The sequence below is a fragment of the Vulpes lagopus genome, chromosome 23 (genome assembly GCF_018345385.1).
Source record: "Vulpes lagopus strain Blue_001 chromosome 23, ASM1834538v1, whole genome shotgun sequence".
Classification (NCBI taxonomy): domain Eukaryota; kingdom Metazoa; phylum Chordata; class Mammalia; order Carnivora; family Canidae; genus Vulpes; species Vulpes lagopus.
Window position 1 is genome coordinate 57,396,354 of NC_054846.1, and position 20,545 is coordinate 57,416,898.

The window sequence follows — 20,545 nt, forward strand, 5'->3', positions numbered from 1 at the left end:
CTTTATTTAAAGGGCAGCTGTCAGAAGTCTTATTCTTCTTGGTAGGAAAACACTATAAGCACAAAGTGTTGTCACATTAAGTCATCTCAACTTTAAGGCATATCTGTCGCTGGGCCGTTAGATAATCAAAATGACCACTAAAAATAGAACAGAGCTATCTCCAATGGGACAGACATAAGCCACCTCAATCCTCAGCGACTCCTGTGAGATGTGACCTGGGATACACATGTGTTTTGCATACCACTGAATATCCATCTAAAGGTAGCCATATGTTTTCAGTTTTTACTGTATGTCCTATTCAGGCTAGGAAACAAAGTAATCAACAGACATATAACTCTGGGCCCATCAGAAAATCTAGTTAGCTGACTAGCTGCCTGGGGTCTGGTGGGAAAGAACTGTTCTCCAGGTCTAAAAGGACTGCTGCTTGCACTGAAATTCCATGAGTTTCATGATGAACCTCTTGATTTTTTTTTTTTTTCAATTTCCTCATCACCAAAAGTAAGCCAGCTCTGTCTGTCAAGATGCCCAGGCTGTGTGGCAGTGGTGTCAAAGGCTGCCATTTGCTTGAAGGCACTGCCATCTGTGGCAGCAAAACATTTTGTCTCCGGAAAATAAACACATCTGCCTTTGCCAGTGTCCTCCCACTGTGTCGCCCATCTGGAGCAGGTGAGCTGGAAGGCAAGACTGGGCATGGGTGAGACGGGGGTGAACAGGGGAGACACGGCCTCAAGGGAGATGGCACATGGAGGAAGAAGGTAATGCTGTGTCATGTCACATCCTGCTAACCCCATTTGACAAAAAGCATGTGAAATTACCCTTGTTAGGGATATTTTAATCATATGTAACAAATGGTTAATCGTGTTTAGAGGACAAGACCTGCAAAGCCAAGGTTTCACCAGGGCCATCTGCTCACCATGTCACATGACCTCACTGATACCAATAAACAGATGATATCTTTGTGACACCCACCAAAGGCAAGAGGACAATAACTCTAGGGGTCAGATTAGAGGCTCAAAGCAACCAGGATTCTTCTAGGACAAGACCACACTATACATGCCTACTATAAGCCAGATGTAACACACTCAAATTCAGGCCAGGGTTTTGGGACAAGTCATGGTCACTTCTAGAAATGACTAATACTTGAAATTCTTTCTGACATATTGTTTCCCTGAAAAAATGAATTTAAGTCTGGTTATGGTCTTGACATTAGATCTTTAAGTTATACCATTTGGAGTCTAGAAGATACTATTAAATTTCCAATCAAATTCTTTCTTTATCCCAAGGTTTTTTTCAACTCTCTCTCAGGGAAGCTAGTACTAAACCTTCTGAAACCGAGCTCTTTCAATTACACCACTAGTTTTCAAACTTTGGTGGGAAGGGGACAGCAAAGCTGCTTTTTTCAAATAAAATTTTACATGGAACCTCAACATATAAAATAAATAATAGTGCTGATCTATGTGAAGCAGAGCTAAAGTTTTACCATATTGGTCTCCCTTGGTGACTTTCCTGAGGCAGCTTCATGGAACAGAGTTTGAAAACCACTACACTAGGCTGGCTGATATATTTTACTTTTATTTTTTTAGGTGCTTAAGTATTAACAAATATAGCCCTATAAAAAGATAAATTACCAAAGGCTTACCAAGTACTTGGCAGAAAAGGTTCTATGAGAACACTATGGCCAACAAGTAAAGCCCTGAAGATTACATACCAGGGAGGGCAGTGTTCTACTCTAAACCTTGCCATGAAACTCCACATTCCCCAAAGATACTGGATTCGGCTGGTTCGTATCTGTTTCTACATATGCAAAATGGAGATCTGGGTGGATAATAAAATAATTTTTTAAAAAGATTTTATTTATTTATTCATGATAGACATAGAAAGAGAGAGGGGGGCAGAGACACAGGCAGAAGGAGAAGCAGGCTCCATGCCGGGAGCCCGACGTGGGACTCGATCCCGGGGCTCCAGGATCACACCCTGGGCCAAAGGCAGGCACTAAACTGCTGAGCCACCCAGGGATCCCCGGATAATAACATAGTTTTAGGGCATTCAAATACTACACCAAATATGCCACCTAATTAATTTCAAGCAAGAAACAGTCCCATTAACTTATCACTCTCTTCTATAGTCCATTAATCAAATCATAAAGAGAATTTAAATAAGCATCATTGCGAACTATGCTTATAAGCCATTACAAAATTTTCAAAATAATCCTATTAAAAATCCAACTAGTTGGACAGCCTGGGTGGCTCAGCAGTTTAGTGCTGCCTTCAGCCCAGGGCGTGATCCTGGAGACCTGGGATCGAGTCCCACATCGGGCTCCCTACACGGACCCTGCTTCTCTCTCCCTCTCCCTGTGTCTCTGCCTCTCGTTCTGTCATGAATAAATAAAATCTTTAAAAAATAAAAAACAAAGCACCTGGGTGGCTCAGTTGGTTAAGTGTCTGCCTTCAGCTCAGGTCATGATCTCTGGGTCCAGGGATGGTACCAGCATCAGGTACCCTACTCAGCAAGGAGTCTGCTTCCCCCGCCCCTCCCACCGTGCTCATACACACACTCTCTCAAATAAATCAATAAAATATTTAAAAACATATATTTTAATGAAATTCCCTTCCAGTATATAAGTATACAGTAACATTTTCAGTGGTATCTATGGACCAACTAGATGACATTCACTCAGCAAATATTTACTAAACACCTACAATGAGTACCTATTTATATGTTACCCACATAATCCTATATGGAGATTTTTTTTTTTAAGATTTCATTATTTGAAAAAAGAAAAGATTTCATTATTTGAGAGAGAGAGAGAGAGAGAGAATGAGAATGTGTGTGTGCGTGCATGGGAGCTGGGGCGGGTGGTAAAGGGAGAGAATCCCAAGCAGACTTCACACAGAGCATGGAGCTGGATACAGGGCCTGACCTCAGACTTCATGACCCCCGAGATTATGATTAGAGCCCAAATCAAGAATTAGATGCTCAACCAATTGAACCACTCAGTGCCCCCCTATATGGAGATCTTGACATTTTAATAAAACTGAAAATTTTATGCTTCCCCAAATGCACAAACATATTTGTACCACTAGTCCAGTAAAGTAAGGAGACAGTATGAAAGAGGATGGTATTTGAAGTTAGAATCTTACCTCAGCCTTTGACAGGCTATATATGTGTCTTTGGTATACTTGGACACATACCAGAAATACTTAAGCTCTTTATTGACCAGTCTAAGTAGGCTTATAAGTAAAATGGGGATAACATTCATCTTATAGTGTCTAGTGAGCACTAAATAAGGTCACATATATAACTAGGTAGAGTAGCACTAAGAGAACCTCCTATGACAATGACATCTGCAATGTCCAATATAGTAGCCATTAGCCACATGTGACTATTGAGCACTTGAAAAGTGGCTAATGTGAATGAGGAACCAAATTTTCTTATAGAAACAAAAGCTTATTTTTCATTCAAAGCCCAAGAGACTCTCACCTAGGAATTAAATTTGATTTTAAATTTAATTTAATTTTAATTATTTTATTTTAAATTTTAATTGCCATTTATGACCAGTGGCTACCATAGTGGGATGTGTTGATCTAGAACAAAGCCTTGCGTAATAAATGATCAATGTTGCTTTATTTCTATCTTCCTTATCCATATCAATACTTTTTCATATCTTCTTTACCAGCAAATACATTCAACTGAAATAGCACAACACAGAATCTCCCATAAGAAACTAACTTATAACTATTAAATTGCTTCTTCGGGACGCCTGGGTGGCTCAGTGGTTCAGCATCTGCCTTTGGCTCAGGGCATGATCCCAGAGTATGAGTATGAGTACCTATTTATATGTTCCCTATGAACATATGAAAAAATAGGTATATGAGTACCTATTTATATGTATATATGGTACATTTATAAGTTAAATGTACCAAATCTAGGATCAAGTCCAACATCAAGGTCCCTGTATGGAGCCTGCTTCTCCCTCTATGTCTCTCCCTCTCTGTGTCTCTCTCATGAACAAATAAAATCTTAAAAATAAATAAATAAATAAATTGTTTCTTCAACCAAGGAGCAATAGCAGCACTGAAACAAGTGATTAGTCATATGTGCCACACACTGTGCTAACAGCTTTGCAAGATTACTTCATTTACTATTTATAATAATTCTGTAAGTGCTATTATTTTGTAAATAGAAAAATTAAGTTAGAATCTGTCCAAAGACGCACAGCTAGTAAATCAGTGAGCTAACTCAGACAGTCTAGGGGCACCTGGGTGTGGCTCAGATGGTTAAGTATACAATTCCTGATTTTGGCTCAAGTCCTGATCTCAGAGGTCATGAGACTGAGCCTCGCATCTGCTCCATGCTCAGGACAGAATCAATCTGGTTTTCCCTCTCCCTTCCCCGGGCCCCTCCCGCTGCTCGTTCTCTCTCTCAAATAAAATATAATAAAATAAAATAAAATCTTAAAAAAAAAAAAAACACACACAAAAACCTCAGCAGCTTAAATCCAGGGACAGTGCTTAACCACAATGCTAAACCTGCTTGCATTTTAAGAACCAGTTTACAAAAAATTCATTATATACTCTGCAACAAATGTCCACCCAACCACATACCACCCCCAAACACACACACACACACACCCCAAATTAGAAATCAGACAATTTGAGCTACAGACACAAAGTTATACATGGTAAGTGGCTGACCCAAAATAAGTCTCATGTACCAACTGATGTGACTGTATAAATGTACCAAATCTAGTGATTTCACACTTATTAGAAAGAAAATCACCTTTCTCCCCAGAATAAAATGACTAAAATATAGGCTCATATTTTAGAGCTAACCATCTAACTTGATAGAAGGGTGTGGGAGCAGAGATTGGACTCAGAACCATAGGCAGAGGTAGTCAATATTTACTAGAGCCCTATGTCACAGTCTACAAGGGATATTTATCTGTTAAAACATCAAACATTTCTGCTAGGAGATTAAGTAGATCCACTGCATTTGCATGAAGCACACTGCCACTCTTATCTCCATTCTAAAAGGAGCTTCTTTCACTTAACATCTGCTGTATTTATGATAAAGTATTTATTGTGCCCAAAGCTGAAATTCTTATTCCAGTCCTGCCTGACAAGTCAGAGGAATATTTTACACAGCAAGCCACAGCATACTGTTTACCAATGCCACAGGAATGTCTGAGCGGCAGAAAAGGTCGTATCTAACCCATTTGCCTCTCTCACAGAGCAGTGAACAAGAAAAGGCCACTGACCTTTAACCCAGATCAAAACAATATAGGTATATCTCTAACTCCTCTTCAAACCCCATGATCGTTATATTGCACAAGTCCCTGGGCCAAAGGTAGCACTGAGAAAAAGATAATCTATTTATTGAGAAGTTCTCAATCCAGTTATTGGGTACTAGAAAATAAACTGTTTTAAAGACTTGTAATAAGAAACTTTAAAAAAATAACATCTGTACTTGTTTAGATTTCTGTCATAACTCAGCTTAAGCGAGTGCAGATAAAACTAAAACCGTAATAAAAACATGAATACCATTGATGTTCCAGCAACACTACTGAAAAACCAATGTGAGGCAGTCAAGCAATTACAGCACCATTAGTGTAGCGGTCTGACCTGCTGTGTGACCTGGAGCTAGTCCCTTTGCCACTTTATGCCATTTCATTCCGTATCAGTGATAGAGAACTGACTACTGTATCTCAGTGGAATAGTGAGTAGATTAAATTATTAAGCAAAATGCTTAGGGCAAAAGTCATATGAATGTTAAATATTATGATTTACAAGCATTCATTTTCCTAGCACTCCTGTGGGGTTAGGAAGTTATCTCGATTTCATAGATGAGTAAACAGGCACAGGGGGTAAGGTCACGTGGTAAGGCTCCATTCACTTAGTCCCAGTGGGAAGGAAATAATACACACCTTTAGCAATCATATGCACTTTCTTGGCACATCCTACACAGTCTTTAATACAAGTCCTTAACTTGATGCTGCCATCTTTTAACATACTGTTGATGGAACAAAAACAGCTCTATGATAGCAACAAGGTCAAAGCAAGTGAAGACGAATAATTCTGTGTGCTTTGGCAAGAAAAATCACAGAAAGACACATAATCTCAAGATGAAATTTGCACTGTTATTTTCAAAGTTTCGCCTCCACCGCCATGTAAGAACCTTCAGCCACAGGAATTAAGGAACATGGTTTGCTATGAAAACACTTTGAAAAAAAAAAAAATGTTTAAAGGCTTTCATAGGACTTCACGTTGGTGTGCTCCATCCAAATTCTCTGGGGAAGTGTATATTTGCCCTTTGGGATTTAATTAGCAACTACACAGAAAAAGAAAACAAATCCAAAGAGACTTAAGAATGAACAAGTACTAAGGAGAAGGGTGTACGAAGTCCAAAAAGAGGTAAAAATACTTTTCTTCATATAATAATAATATAGAAAAAGCACTGAAATTTTTCTACCGTCACGTAAGGCTGCTTGCTATATTGCTTACCCGACTCCGAAGACAGTCAGCCAAGTTTCGGCGCGTGAAATTAGCTGCTGCTGTGGGAGACAATTCGTAACCTGGTACAAGAGATAAGTAGTCATAAAGTAAACCAGAAGGAATAACAGCACCCCAAACCATTCCACTACTCCTCTTCTCACATCTTTCCACTCCCTGTACACCCAGAGTACATGAAGTACACAGAATGAGGAGTACAATCCTACTTCTTATCCCTTTTCCCACTCAACAGCTGTGAAATAGCTGGTTAACACCAACAGTAATTCCTGGTCACAACACAGAACCAAGGTAACTATTCCATGGTGAGAGCAAATGCACAGCCTTGCTTAAGCTGTTCATTCATCAACAGACTGGTTTCCTCTATAGAAGGAAGGGGGTACAAATACATAGGTATTGGGAAAAAAAGAAAGAAGACACAAGATGCTGATTTTTTTAAATCATTTTCTTCTTTAAAAAATGTATTTATTTATTCATTCATTCATTCATGAGAGACACAGAGAGAGGCAGAGACACAGGCAGAGCTACAGGCGGCGCTAAACCGCTGAGCCATCCGGGGTGCCCAAGATGCTGATTTTTAAAGTTTATTTAAAAAGAATATTGGGGGGCAGCCCTGGTGGCCCAGCGGTTTAGCACCGCCTTCAGCTCAGGGCCTGATCCTGGAGTCCCCGGATCGAGTCCCACGTCGGGCTCCCTGCATGGAGCCTGCTTCTCCCTCTGCCTGTGTCTCTGCCTCTCTCTGTGTGTGTCTCTCATGAATAAATAAATAAAATCTTAAAAAAAATAAAATAAAAAGAATATTGGGAAAAGAGAGGCTGGAAGCTGGGGTTGCCTCAGGGTCATACTTCATATGGTTTTCTTTAAAAAAAATTTTTGTTAAATATGATTTTCAAAAATACAAGCAATAGAAAAAACGTTTCCATCACTATCAACATTTTAAAAAATAGATATCTCAAGCATAAAACCTAAAGTTGCAATGGCAACAAAACTATAGCCCAGAGGGATGCCATCACATGTGCGTTTAATGATGCACTCACTCTGGAACTTAGCCCCCACCCCTAGTAAAATGGGACCAGAGCCAAAAGCCATGAATGACCCACAATTAAGCAGACCCATGCAGAAAATGTCACTTTGGAAAGACCAACAGCATGTGGTTAAGTTATTCCCTACAACATTTCAAACACCTGTGTTACAGCAGGTACGATTTAGGTTAAAGTTCTAACAAATATTTATTGAACAGCAGCTATATTTCAGGGTCTATGCCAGGTGCTTCCATAGTTTACTGTATTTCATCCTTACTACCAGTCTATTACTGCATATAAATCATAATGCAAGCAACTCTGAACAAGCAGGAAATACTTTACAATTCTATACCTAATCCCCTAAATACTACTAAGGATTTGATAGTTATCTGAAAAGCAGAAAAGGTCTGATGCCTATTTACATAGAGACTTTTCCTCCCTTCCCTTAACTCAGTTCTTGACCTTTAATATGCATAACAACTGCTATGTAGGGTAGGGTTACACACACAATACAACACTGACAGGTAATTTAAGAGATTTTTTTTTAAGTTTTTTTTTTTTTTAAGATTTTATTTATTCATAAGAGAGAGAGAGAGAGAGAGAGAGAGAGAGAGAGACACACAGGCAGAGGGAAATCAGGCTCCATGCAGGGAGCCCGATGTGGGACTCGATCCTGGGTCTCCAGGATCAGGCCCTGGGCTGAAGGCAGCACAAAACCGCCGAGCCACCGGGGCTGCCCAATTTAAGAGATTTTAAAGGCAATTTTAACCATACACGATTTTTATTTTGTGCAGAGTTTAAACCATGACAGCCATGCAACATGCAACCCTCTCAACTCTTGTTTACTTTCCCTCCCTCTCCCACGAGAGGGCAGTGAAATATTGCTGTAGCTATACTATACTTGAGAAACATTGGCATCCCTCACCTGCCATGAAGGCACAAAGTTGAACCACTGAAAAATAATTTTTGAAACATTCTCAACTTGCTTAAACCTAAGTGCCACATGCTTTAGGTTCTTTTTTCATCTTTGAGTTCTCTGTGGTACTAGCCAGAGTGCTTAATAGAGAGAAGACCCTCAAACTGGAACTGAACGCATGATGCTAAATTTGCTGCCTAAAATCTATATAGAGGAGTCCTATCTAGCCATTTTATACAATTATACTCAAATTAAGTTCTTTCACAGTTCCACATACCAGTGCTGTGTGTAAGTGTATTAAACTGTGAAGTAAGCAACTGAAGGTCCTTTCTGCTAGGGTGTCACGATAAACTTTCCTGGATCACATGGCCAGTGGTTAGTGTTATTTGATAGTGAGGCTTTCTCTAATGAGGAAATCCAGTGAGGAATCCTCTAATGAGGATTGGAGCTCATTAGCCCCAGAAAGAACTCACAAAAATCCTAATTATCTTTCTGAACAAGAATCTACCTAAAAGGCAAGGTACTCTTCTATGACAGTAAATCTCCCACAATTACAAAGCTTTAAGTTTACAAACTTTTATAATTCATTAATATAAATATAATTCATTAATATTATTATCCCATTTTAGATGTGAGGCAAATAAAGACCCAGGGAGGCTAAGTGACTTGTCACATTATAAAAAGTAAAACCAAGTTTAGCTGAAATCTTTTAGCTCTGAGGTTCAGATATACTTTGGCTCCAATAACATCCTCCGAAATATCTAACACTTAAAAAGTCTGATACTACCATATTCATCTCCAAAGTAGCCCTCAAGTATCAGTGGTAAAATGGTTCCCTTTTCGACTCTGGGATTTTTGCAGAAAATCTTTAGGATCAGAAGGAGGATCTAGATAAAGTTTCAAAAGTAGGAAGAGTCAAATAAAAATATGACCACACTGGTCTGCTCATGTGTAGAATTGTCAGTAGAGCGTATTCTTTTTTTTAGTTCAAATTTAAAGAGGAATCAACCAAAGTTACATTCCAAGTATTACCCACCATTTCGCATCTTATAAAGTTGCACATTTTTCTGAATATATTCTGCAAACTGTACAGTGTCTCCAGCCTCTCCAACACATAGGAGTAAGATTTTTTCACTCATCTTAAACATCTTGTCATGATCTGCACAAAGAAAAAAATAGCGTTAAAAATTACATCAAAAAAAAAAAATTACCTCATCAGAAATTTACTATTTTATAGGCAACCACAAACAGGTTGATCAATCACCATGTTGAATAATTTTACTAATCACTGTTTTTAGAAGACTTTAATGGGCAACTATGTTAATTATTCTCTTTCACATTCCATGTTAAACCCACTGGCATATTGTATTAAGGTCAATCTCAGTTGGAGAATATATTTGAAAGCGGACAACTGAAAATACAGTTAAATGCGTTTGAAGGTGCTTGAAGCACAAAAACTGAACCTTCAAAGAAACTGAAGGAATCAAGCCAATGGCTTGATCTTCAGGTTTATGATTTCAAAGCCCTGAAATATCTCTACAAATACAAATGTTATTTTATTTATATACACACAAAAGCACCTAAGAACCAGTGCTACAATGAAAATTAAGGATCATCTCGAGAAAGAACAAATCAACTTAGAATATAAATCAACTTAAAAGGTAAATCAACACCACTTCAAAAGCAAAGAGAAAATTAAAATGACTGCCAGAGCAAAAATTCTAACACTAATATTTCAACACTGAGCTATTTAAAAATACCTAAAACATCCCAATAGTCTACTCTTATCTAGTTGAACCAGACTCATTTAGATTACATAGATAAATAAATATTCAAATAGCAATTAGTGCCTAAGGAAGAAAACTCCATATTCAGTCTGTAGTTTCAGAAAAAGCATAATTCTCCCTATCTCACTCTCACTTTCACTTTTCATTTTTCAAATAGTACTGAAAAATCTTCCCTGGGAGACATGTTTCCTGTCTGAAAGCTTCTGAAATGTCAAAATCCCTTAATAGGATTTTTTTTTTTAATTTTATTTATTTATGATAGGCACACAGTGAGAGAGAGAGAAGCAGAGACATAGGCAGAGGGAGAAGCAGGCTCCATGCACCGGGAGCCTGACGTGGGATTCGATCCCGGGTCTCCAGGATCGCGCCCCGGGCCAAAGGCAGGCGCCAAACCGCTGCGCCACCCAGGGATCCCCCCTTAATAGGATTTAAAGAACAAAATGTTACAGTCAAATATTCTACAAACATTTGAGAGTTGTAGAACCATAATACGGCTTCTTAAACTTTGGAAAAAAACACATAAATTGTACCTGCAGATAGTATCAAGCTGCCTTGAAACTCCTAAACAAACATACTTTTATTTGTTATAGGCTATGGAGACTCAAAGACTGTTAGTTTGCAAACTTGGTCATAACGAAAAAAAATTCACTTATGGATATACTATCTATGCAAAGAAAAAGGAGAAGAGTATTAGCTGCCACTGGCATCTAACTTCTTGCCAGTGACAAGAGTATAGGCAATTTTTATTTATTTCTTTCTTTCTGCTTTTTAGCATTTCCTAAAATGCCTATGCTAAATCTTTATCACTTTTTTAAGAACACATTACTTAGCAAGTTTTCATTGTTTGGGCAGCCTGGGTGGCTCAGTGGTTTAGTGCCGCCTTCAGCCCAGGACGTGGTGCCGAGGTCCTGGGATCAAGTCCCACGTCAGGTTCCCTGGATGGAGCCTGCTTCTCCCTGTGTTTCTGCCTCTCTCTGTGTGTCTCTCATGAATAAATAAATACAATCTTAAAAAAAAAAAAAAGTTTTCATTGTTTTAATAATGAGGAAAAAAAGCTGTTTTTATTTTGGAAAGAAGAAAGTTTGTTTACAAAGAACTAATGTCACACTTAGAAGAAATGTTAAAATTCTAGGCAGTAAACTGTTTTAAGTTCATTTTGAAATGAACTTATTAATACAAAGCCAAAGTGTTTTTTAAACATTTATCATGTGTCTAGTGAGTAGTAAAGGGATATATTATACATACTAATGGCTCCTGAGGAAACAGCCTGCATAGCACTAGGGAATTTCTGATCCTTGACAAGGAACTTAGAAGATCCACATAGATGAAACAAATGGACAACAAACTGAATAACATCAGTAAACAATACTGTGAAAAGGCCAACTGCACTAGAACCCAAAAGACCTTGGTTATTTTTATTTTTTAAAGTAGGCTCTGCGACCAAGGTGGGTCTTGAACTCATGACCCCAAAGATCAAGAGTTGCATGCTCCACATACTGAGCCAGCCAAGTGCCCCAATAGACCTTCGTTATAATCTGGGCTCAGCACTATGTACTTGGGCCCTAGTTTCCAAGAATTTAAAATGGTTATACTATCACCCCTACCTAACTCATAGTTAAGGAAAACTGTACATGTATAATATTATTACCTAGCATGTGTAGTTCAGATTACACCTGCTGTATGTATTCAGGGAAAAAAACACTCTGTGTGGGTTTAAATGCTCTGAGTAATTTAAAACAGACCAGAAGACCAGAGACATGAAATATAGCATATAACCAAACTGAAGACTTGGGGCACTTGCATAAGCAAGCAATCTCTGGGAAATATCTTCCCTATATCAAAATATCTTAAAAAGTGATGAGAAAAAAAAAAAAATCAAAGTATCATCCTTATTTTATACTCAGAAAAAAAAAAAAATCCCAAAAGGTTTACTCATTTTCAGCATTCTTGCTTAACCTACAAGTTCCTTCATGAAACGAAAGGTAGGAAAAAGTCCTCATGGAATCCTAAAGCTCCTATCATAAAACATTTTATATCAGAAAAGACAATAGGGAAAATTAGAGTTGAGTGGAATTATTTCCAACCACTTTCAAGAACTAACTCAAATTCATCTTTTTTCCACACCACAGTGATCTTTCTTTCCCTTAGGCTTTAATCCTGAAATCAGTAGTTGAAAAATTAACCTAATACTAATGAAACTTCTTTTATCATACAAAATCATTTTGTGGGGATCCCTGGGTGGCGCAGCGGTTTGGCGCCTGCCTTTGGCCCAGGGCGCGATCCTGGAGACCCGGGATCGAATCCCACGTCGGGCTTCCAGTGCATGGAGCCTGCTTCTCCCTCTGTCTGTGTCTCTGCCTCTCTCTCTCTCTCTGTGTGTGTGTGTGTGTGTGTGACTATCATAAATAAATAAAAATTAAAAAAAAAAAAACAAAATCATTTTGTGGTACTTATTTCCTTGTCTTCTTTCTTTTTTAAAATATTTTATTTATTTATAGGAGAGGGAGCAAGCGCGTGCACAATCAAGAGAAGCAGCAGAGGCAGAGAGAGAAGCAGGCTCCCTGGGAAGCAGGGAGCCCCACATGAAGCTTGATTCCAGGACCCTGGTAACATGACCTGAGCTGAAGGCAGACACCCAACCTGTCCCTATTTCCTCGTTTTCTTAATGCCTTAGACCCCTGTATGGATTATATAGAATAGCGGTAAAGGTACTGACTTGGTTATTGTGCTACCTGCTAAAATCACCTGTATTATCGAAGGTCTTAGTTTTCAAAATGGACAGATTTACCCTCAAAACAAATGGACTCCTTTAGAAAGCAGGATCTACAAATAAAATCTCTACGAATTGATCACGGAATTACATCAATTCATTTGACTTGAGGAATAATCCATACCATAAATGTCTACCAAACCATTTCCAGGCCTCTCTCTTCTTCAGGTATCACAGAACTCCAGCAAAGTCCCTCAGAGTTCTTTCCATCTCCCCAAGTGATGACAGCCTGACAATCAGATGCCTGTCACTTATAAAAGCAGTGATGGACACTTACTTCAGAAAATCCCAGATTTAGTAATTTTTCTTTCCTTAAACCAAAGATGAATCATAACCTGCCCTCAAAGCTTTCCCTAATCTTGGGACGCCTGGGTGGCCCAGCGGTTGAGCGTTTGCCTTCAGCTCGTGACCCCGGGGTCCTGGGATCGAGTCCCCACTGGGCTCCCTGCATGGAGCCTGCTTCTCCCTCTGCCTGTGTCTCTGCCTCTCTCTGTGTCTCTCATGAATAAATAAAATCTTAAAGAAAAAAAGAGCTTTCCCTAATCTCTACAATCAAAAAGAATCTCTTCTTCCTCTGAATTACCTAAAAACACTATCTTCTTCCTCTATGCTGAGTTTTTTTTATATGCAGCAAAATTTCCTAGCTTGCACTATAATAATTTATATACACATCTGAGTGTCTTATTAAACTGTAACTTTAAAGAGAACAGTCTACATCTTCTTCTTTGCATCCCTTCAGAAGCTAGCACCGTAATGGGCAACACAGGTGCTCAAAGTCTATCGGCCAAATAAACATTAAGCCACCTGGGCCAAAGTATAATACTTTTTCAACAGGAGCATGTCTATGATCCATCATGAAAACACACTCTTAGATTCCACAGGAAACAACCGAGATCTTTTTAAAAAAAAAAAAAAATTTAAGTATTGGGACGCCTGAGTGGCTCAGCGGCTGAGCATCGGTCTTTGGCTCAGGGCATGATCCCAGGGTCCTGGGATGGAATCCCATGTTGGGCTCCCTGCATGGAGTCTGCTTCTCCCTCTGCCTGTGTCTCTGCACCACCCCCATGAATAAATAAAATCTTTAAAAAAATTATTAAGTGTGGCCTATGGGGAGACAGTATACTATAGTAGCTACCGGCAAAAAGGTCAGAGTCAAACTACGTGGTGTGAATCTGGGTTCTGCCTCCCGTGGCCTTAGGCGAGTTTCTTCCCCCTAGGCCTCAGCACGAACACCTGTAAAATGAAATGATCGTGCCTATCTTAATAGGTTAAATAAAGGAATCTCTGGGTGGCTCAGCGGTTGAGCATCTGCCTTCAGCGCAGATCGTGACCCTGGGGTCCTTGGGATGGAGTCCCACGTTGCGCTCCCTGCGTGGAGCCTGCTTCTCCCTCTGCCTAGGTCTTTGATTCTCTGTGTGTCTCATTAATAAATAAATAAAATTTTATTTTAAAAAAAGGGTTAAATGAATTCATGTAAATCGGGCAGCCGGGGTGGCTCAGCGGTTTAACGCCGCCTGCAGCCCAGGGTGTGACCCCAGGGTCCTGGGGTCGAGACCCACCATCGGGCTCCCTGCATGGAGCCTGCTTCTCCCTCTGCCCGAGTCTCTGCCTCTCTCTCTCTCTGAATAAATAAATAAATCTTAAAAAAAAAAAAAAACGAATTCATGTAAATACTTAAAACCGCACCTGTTACCCAGGCGCGCAGCCGCACAGCTGCCCCCTACGCGTCGCTCCGCTAAGCCCGGCGCCGGACTTCCTGCACCCTAAGGCTCCAGTCCCCGAACTCCACTGGGACACTTGGCAGCCGGCGGTGCCCACGGCCTCGGCGTCCCCAGGAGCACCCCGCCCGCCCGCCCGTTTCCCTCGTTAAGAGCGACCACAACAGGAAGACGTTATCAGAGGTGCGGGGACCGGGGAGCCTGGCGCCCCGCGGGGGTCACCCCCCATCCCTCTCCCGCGGCCTTCCCCCTCCCCCCCCCCCCCCCCCCCCCCCGCCCAGGCCCGGCCGGGCCTCCCCGCCTCCTCGCACCGTCCTTCATCTGGACAATACTGCTGGCGGCCACCTGGTCGGAGGCGACGAGGACGTAGTCGGGGCCCTGGATACCGATGAGGTACTCCATGGCGACGGAGGCGACGGCCCGGCGCGCCGGGCTCCGCTGCGGCTTCTGGCCTCGCGGGTGAGACAGCACCGCCGGCCGGAGATCCCGCGCGACCGCCCGGGGACGTCGGCGCCTTCGGATGACGCATGACTCTCGCGAGAGGTGGGCGGGGCCTCGAGAGCTGGGAGCTGCGCGCTCGCCACCGGGTTGCCTTGGGTGACGCCGCGTGTCCTAGTACGCTGAGCTTAAACCCGGCGTGGGGATGACGTCACGAGCTGCACGGGAAGCGCCGAGCACGCGTGGGTGCCGAGAAGGCGCGTCCCTACGAGGCGGTAAAGCGCCTCCGGAAAGTCCTTCCGTCCGTGCTTCGCAGAAGTGTTCCGGTTCACGATCTGAGCGCGGAGGCTAATTGCAAAAGCTCGACTGACACATGTCCCCGCTGCAGATTATGTGCACTTGTTACTTCTGGTGAAGAGCGACTCGAAGGGAGGACTCTTACTTTGTTTTAGACTTACCTGCATTGCATGCGTGTTTGCAATTTTCCTCTAGCGCTTCTCTCTTTTAAATAGGGCCAAGCAAAAAAAAAAAAAAAAAATAGGGCCAAGCATCGTTTGCATGTTTTTGCAATGCTCCTGCAGCGCTCCTCTCTTTTAAATAGGGCCAAGCATGACCATCTCTTTGTATCTTGCAGCCATTCTGGGGAAATCTGAAATACTCCCTGATTCGTTCCGGACACTCACAATTTGGCCTTCCCAGCTTCCTGGGAAATGGCAAAACAGTTGCAATTCTAGTTCCAACACTACTGTGCGATTCATTTGCTTCTGCAGAAATCTGCAGTCCTCTCACTCCCTTCAGAACGTTTCTTCCAGCTCCCGGCGCCTGTGAAGGGATGCAGAGCCTGAGGAGTTAGGGGCAGTCATCTATCATGGGCTGGATGCTGGATGCCGGGGGCGAGTGAGGTCATTAAGTCAGCCATACCACTAAGAACACAGATGCATCCATCATCCTAGAAAGATTATTTTCTCTTTTTTAAAGATTTTATTTATTTATGAGAGACACAGAGGCAGAGACACAGGCAGAGGGAGGAGCAGGCTCCATGCAGGGAGCCCGACCTGGGACTCGATCCAGGGTTTCCAAGATCACACCCTGGGCGGAAGGCAGATGCTCAACCACTCACTGAGCCACCCAGGGAACCCTTCATTTAACCTTTTAAATAGGCACGATCATCTCATTTCATTTTTTAAAAAGATTTTATTTACTTATTCATGACAGAGAGAGGCGGAGACACAGGGTAGGGAGAAGCAGGCTCCATGCAGCGAGCTCCAGGTGGGACTGGATCCCGGGACCCCGGGGTCACACCCTGGGCCCAAGGTGGCGCTAAACCGCTGAGCCACCCTGGCTGCCAAAAAGATTCTTTTCTTAAACTCCACTGTGAAAGAAGTCTCCTGAGTCTCTCTCCCACCCCCTCTTTCTTTGTGTGTTTGTATATTTTTTTAATTGCAAAAAGTACACAGTTGTACTATACACACAAATCATACAGAAGAAATACAGAGTTAAATATCTCTCCTCCTCCCACCAGAGGTAACTGGTAACTACCCACCAGATATCTGTATCCTTCCAGACCTTTTTTTATCCCCCTTTGTACATACCAATATTCATTCATTCATTCATTCATTCATTCACAAAAACTGCAGCATGCTGAATTGGAAAATCCAATTTTTAAAACGTACCCCCTTGCCGCCCAAAAGACCCGATGATCTTTTAAGCTGTATCTTCCCTCTTCCTCCCAGGAAATTCCCTCTAGTTAAGTCGCACTATAGAGTCTCTAACTTCTTGTTAGGATAAAAGAAAGTAGATTTGCAAGACCTACCTTGTCTCACCAAGAATCAGGGTGAATCCTTTCTCTATTTAAAGTTTAAAAATAGAGGCACCTGGATGGCTCATCTGTTCAGCCTCTGACTCTTGATTTCAGCTCAGGGTCATGAGATCAAGCCCCATGTTGGGCTCTGTGCTGGGTGTGGAGCCTGCTTAGGATTTTTTTTTTTCTCTCTCTGTCCTTCCCCCTCCTCCCTCTGTAAAAAAAAAAAAAAATTAAAGTTAAAAAATTAAGAAATAATTGAGTATTTAAAGGAAAAATAATAATATATAATGGGGTTCATGGCATATTTGGAAATAAAAGGTAGGGCAAAAAAGCACAACGACCAGGAGAGAAGAAATTTGACTGTATTGCTCTCAGGTTCTTATATACAAGGTAGTATAATGCTTCACGTTAGACAATGATAAGTAAAAGATGTATGCAATAAACCCCAAACACTAAAATAACAGGATTATAGTTAATAAGCCAAAAAAGAACTAAAATGTAATAAAATAATCAAAAAAGGAGATAAAACAGAAGGAAAAAAAGGAACAAAAACATATGGAAAAAAACATATGGAATAAATAGAAAACAAATAGCAAGATGGTAGATTTAAATCCAATGATATAAATTATCACGTAAATAAAATGATCTAAAAATCCAATAGTGACAGAAAAGCTCCATGTGGTTGCCTGGAGATGGAGAGGGTGGGGAGGGATGGAATGAGAGTGTGCAATGGGCATGAGGGAATTTTTGAGGGTTATGGATATGCTAATTATCTTGATTGTGGTCATGCAAGCATACAGCAGAGATATTGCGGGTTCAGTTCCAGGCCACTGCAGTGAAGTGAAAATCACAATAAAGTGAGTCAAATGAAATTTTGGTTTCCCAGTGCATATAAAAGTTATGTTTACACTATTCTATAGTATGTTAAGAGTGTGTAATAATATTATGTCTAAAAATTGATTTACATACTTTAATTTAAAAATACTAAAAAAATAAATAAAAATAAAATAAAATAAAAAATACTTTGTTTCTGGGGCGCATAGGTGGCTTGATTGGTTAAGCATCTGACTTTTGATTTGGGCTCAGGTCATGATACTGGATCAAGCCCCATGTCAGGCCCCATGCTCAGCACAGGGTCTCCTTCTCCTCTCTCTGCTCCTCCCCTACCCCCTCAAACAAATAAATAAAATAATAAAATTTTTAAAAAATACTTTGGTGCTTGGGCACCTGGGTGCTCAGCGGTTGAGCATCTGCCTTTGATTCAGGTCATGATCCCAGGACCTGGGATCAAGTCCCATATCGGGCTCCCTGCAAGGAACCTGTTTCTCCCTCTGCCTGTGTCCCTGCCTCTCTGTGTGTGTGTGTCTCATGAATAAATAAACAAAATCTTTAAAAAAAATACTTTGGTGCTAAGGGGTGCCTGGGTGGTGCAGTTTGTTAAGCCATGGACTCTTGGTTTCAGCTCAGGTCCTGATCTTAGGGTCTTGAGATGGAGCCCTGTGACAGGCTCCGCACTTGGTGGGGAGTCTGCTTGAGCTTCTCTCTCTGCCTCTCCCCTGACTCTCTCTCTCTTTATACAATAGATAAATAAATAAGTCTTTAAAAAATACTTTATTGCTTTATTTAAAAAGATAAACTTTCAGTGAATTGTAATCATTGATCACAGATTACCATAACCAATACAATAATAATGAAATGTTTGAGAATTACCAAAATGTGACATAGAGACATGAAATGAGCAAATGGTGTTAGAAAATGGTGCTGATAAACTTGCCTGACACAGGGTTGCCACCAACCACCCTTCAGTCTTTAAAAAATGAAATTATTGGGCAGCCCAGGTGGCTCAGTGGTTTAGCACTGCCTTCATCCCAGGGTGTGATCCTAGAGACCTGGGATCGAGTCCCATGTTGGGCTCCCTGCATGGAGCCTGCTTCTCCCTCTGCCTGTGTCTCTGCCTCTCTTTTTCTCTCTCTCTGTGTCTCTATTGAATAAATAAATAAAATCTTTTTAAAAATGAAATTATCTGCAAAGAACAATCAAGTGAAGTACAATAAAATGTGCTATAGCTGTAGTTTCACAGGTGTGTGCATATGTCAAAACTCATCAGATAGTATGAGCCTTTTATTTTTTTGAGGTTTTATTTATTTATTTTTTTTTTTTGAGAAAGAGAGAGTGAGAGAGAGCACGAGCCGAGGGGAGGGAGAGGGAGAAGTAGACTCCCCGCTGAGCAAGGAGCCCAATGCGGGGCTTGATCCCGGACACCAGGATCATGACCTTAGCTGAAGGCAGATGCTTAACCAACTGAGCCACCCAGGTGCCCCTATTTTATTTTTTATTTTTTAAAATTTTTATTTTTAGGTTATCTCTACACACAATGTGGGGCTCAAACCCACAACCTGAGTTGCAACTCAGACCTCCTACCCGAGCTCAGTCTCTTCTGGATTCCAATTTCTTGACTAGAAGCCAAATCAACTCAAATGACAAAAATGCGATCATCTCTATGCATGTCAAATTGCTAAAAATAAGAGTTAATATATGCACTGATAGCTAATATGACTAATTCCTTGGTGCTACCCAAATAAATCTCTGTCATGAAAGAAAAGAGGGACACACAGTGAAAGAGGCAATACAAAAGCAAAAGGGAACATTTCAGCAGATCTTCATGCTAACAAACTGCCATGGCTAGAGGCTCATAGAACAGAAAAACACATACATGGAGAAGTTCGAAGATTATATTATACGTCCACAAAAACCTGACCCTCAACTTCATATTTTATATCAATTAGCACCACAGGGACATGGAACAATTTACGTATAAGCTAAGAGAATACACAACCTAGTGATCTGAAATAGAGTCAAAGAGTTATTTGGGGTTTTTTTATTTTTTTATTTTTATTTTTTATTATTTTTGTTATTTTTATTTTATTTTTATTTTTTTTTATCAGAGTTATTTGAATATGTTTTCTTGGTCAGGCCTGAGAAATCTTGGGTTACATTTCCGGAGTGCCTTCCAGACTCTTTTTGTATTTCCAGTTATTCTTATTTTTCTCACAGTTGCTTGATATCTGTTGTTTAGGGTCTTTTTTTAAGACTATTTTTAATCTTTATTTAATATTTTATTTATTTATGATAGACACAGAGAGGCAGAGACACAGGCAGAGGGAGAAGCAGGCTCCATGCAAGGAGCCCAATGTGGGACTCGATCCCGGGACCCCAGGGTCACGCCCTGAGCCAAAGGCAGATGCTCAACCACTGAGCCACCCAGGTGTCCCTGTTTAGGGTCTTAAATGCATCTACACAGCCACTGCCCTGATTCAGTATATTCAGTATACAACTCAAAGACAAAACAAGATAAAATCACGTTAACACTTAAACTAAAAATTGGTCCCTCCCAAGTGAAGCTTCATTTTCACGGAAAATCAACCATCATGGTAAATAGCTAGATAAATATTGTCGGTCTCTCCTTGTTTGACTGAGTGAAGACTAAATGGGAAAACAGAGTTTTAAAGTTCTCAAATTCTTATGAAAAGATAGACTTTTTCTGAAGCCATTGTATCAAGCAAGAATATGTTTTAAACCTCATT

At 40.7% G+C, this 20,545-nt stretch overlaps 1 protein-coding gene across 2 annotated transcripts in view; it reads right to left on the reverse strand.

Annotated features, from left to right (window-relative positions):
- PSMB2 (proteasome 20S subunit beta 2) overlaps window positions 1–15,229 on the reverse strand; it is a 32,487-nt gene extending 17,258 nt beyond the window's left edge. Inside the window, exons 1-3 of one of the 2 annotated variants that reach the window (XM_041739142.1) lie at window positions 15,031–15,229; window positions 9,481–9,603; window positions 6,501–6,571 (exon numbers count right to left, since the gene is read on the reverse strand). In XM_041739142.1, the coding sequence (XP_041595076.1) occupies window positions 6,501–6,571; window positions 9,481–9,603; window positions 15,031–15,121 (285 nt within the window). In that variant the 5' untranslated portion in view covers window positions 15,122–15,229. The remainder of the gene's footprint in view (window positions 1–6,500; window positions 6,572–9,480; window positions 9,604–15,030) is intronic. The other variant, XM_041739143.1, reaches the window with a different exon arrangement.
- Between the last annotated feature and the right edge of the window lie 5,316 nt (window positions 15,230–20,545).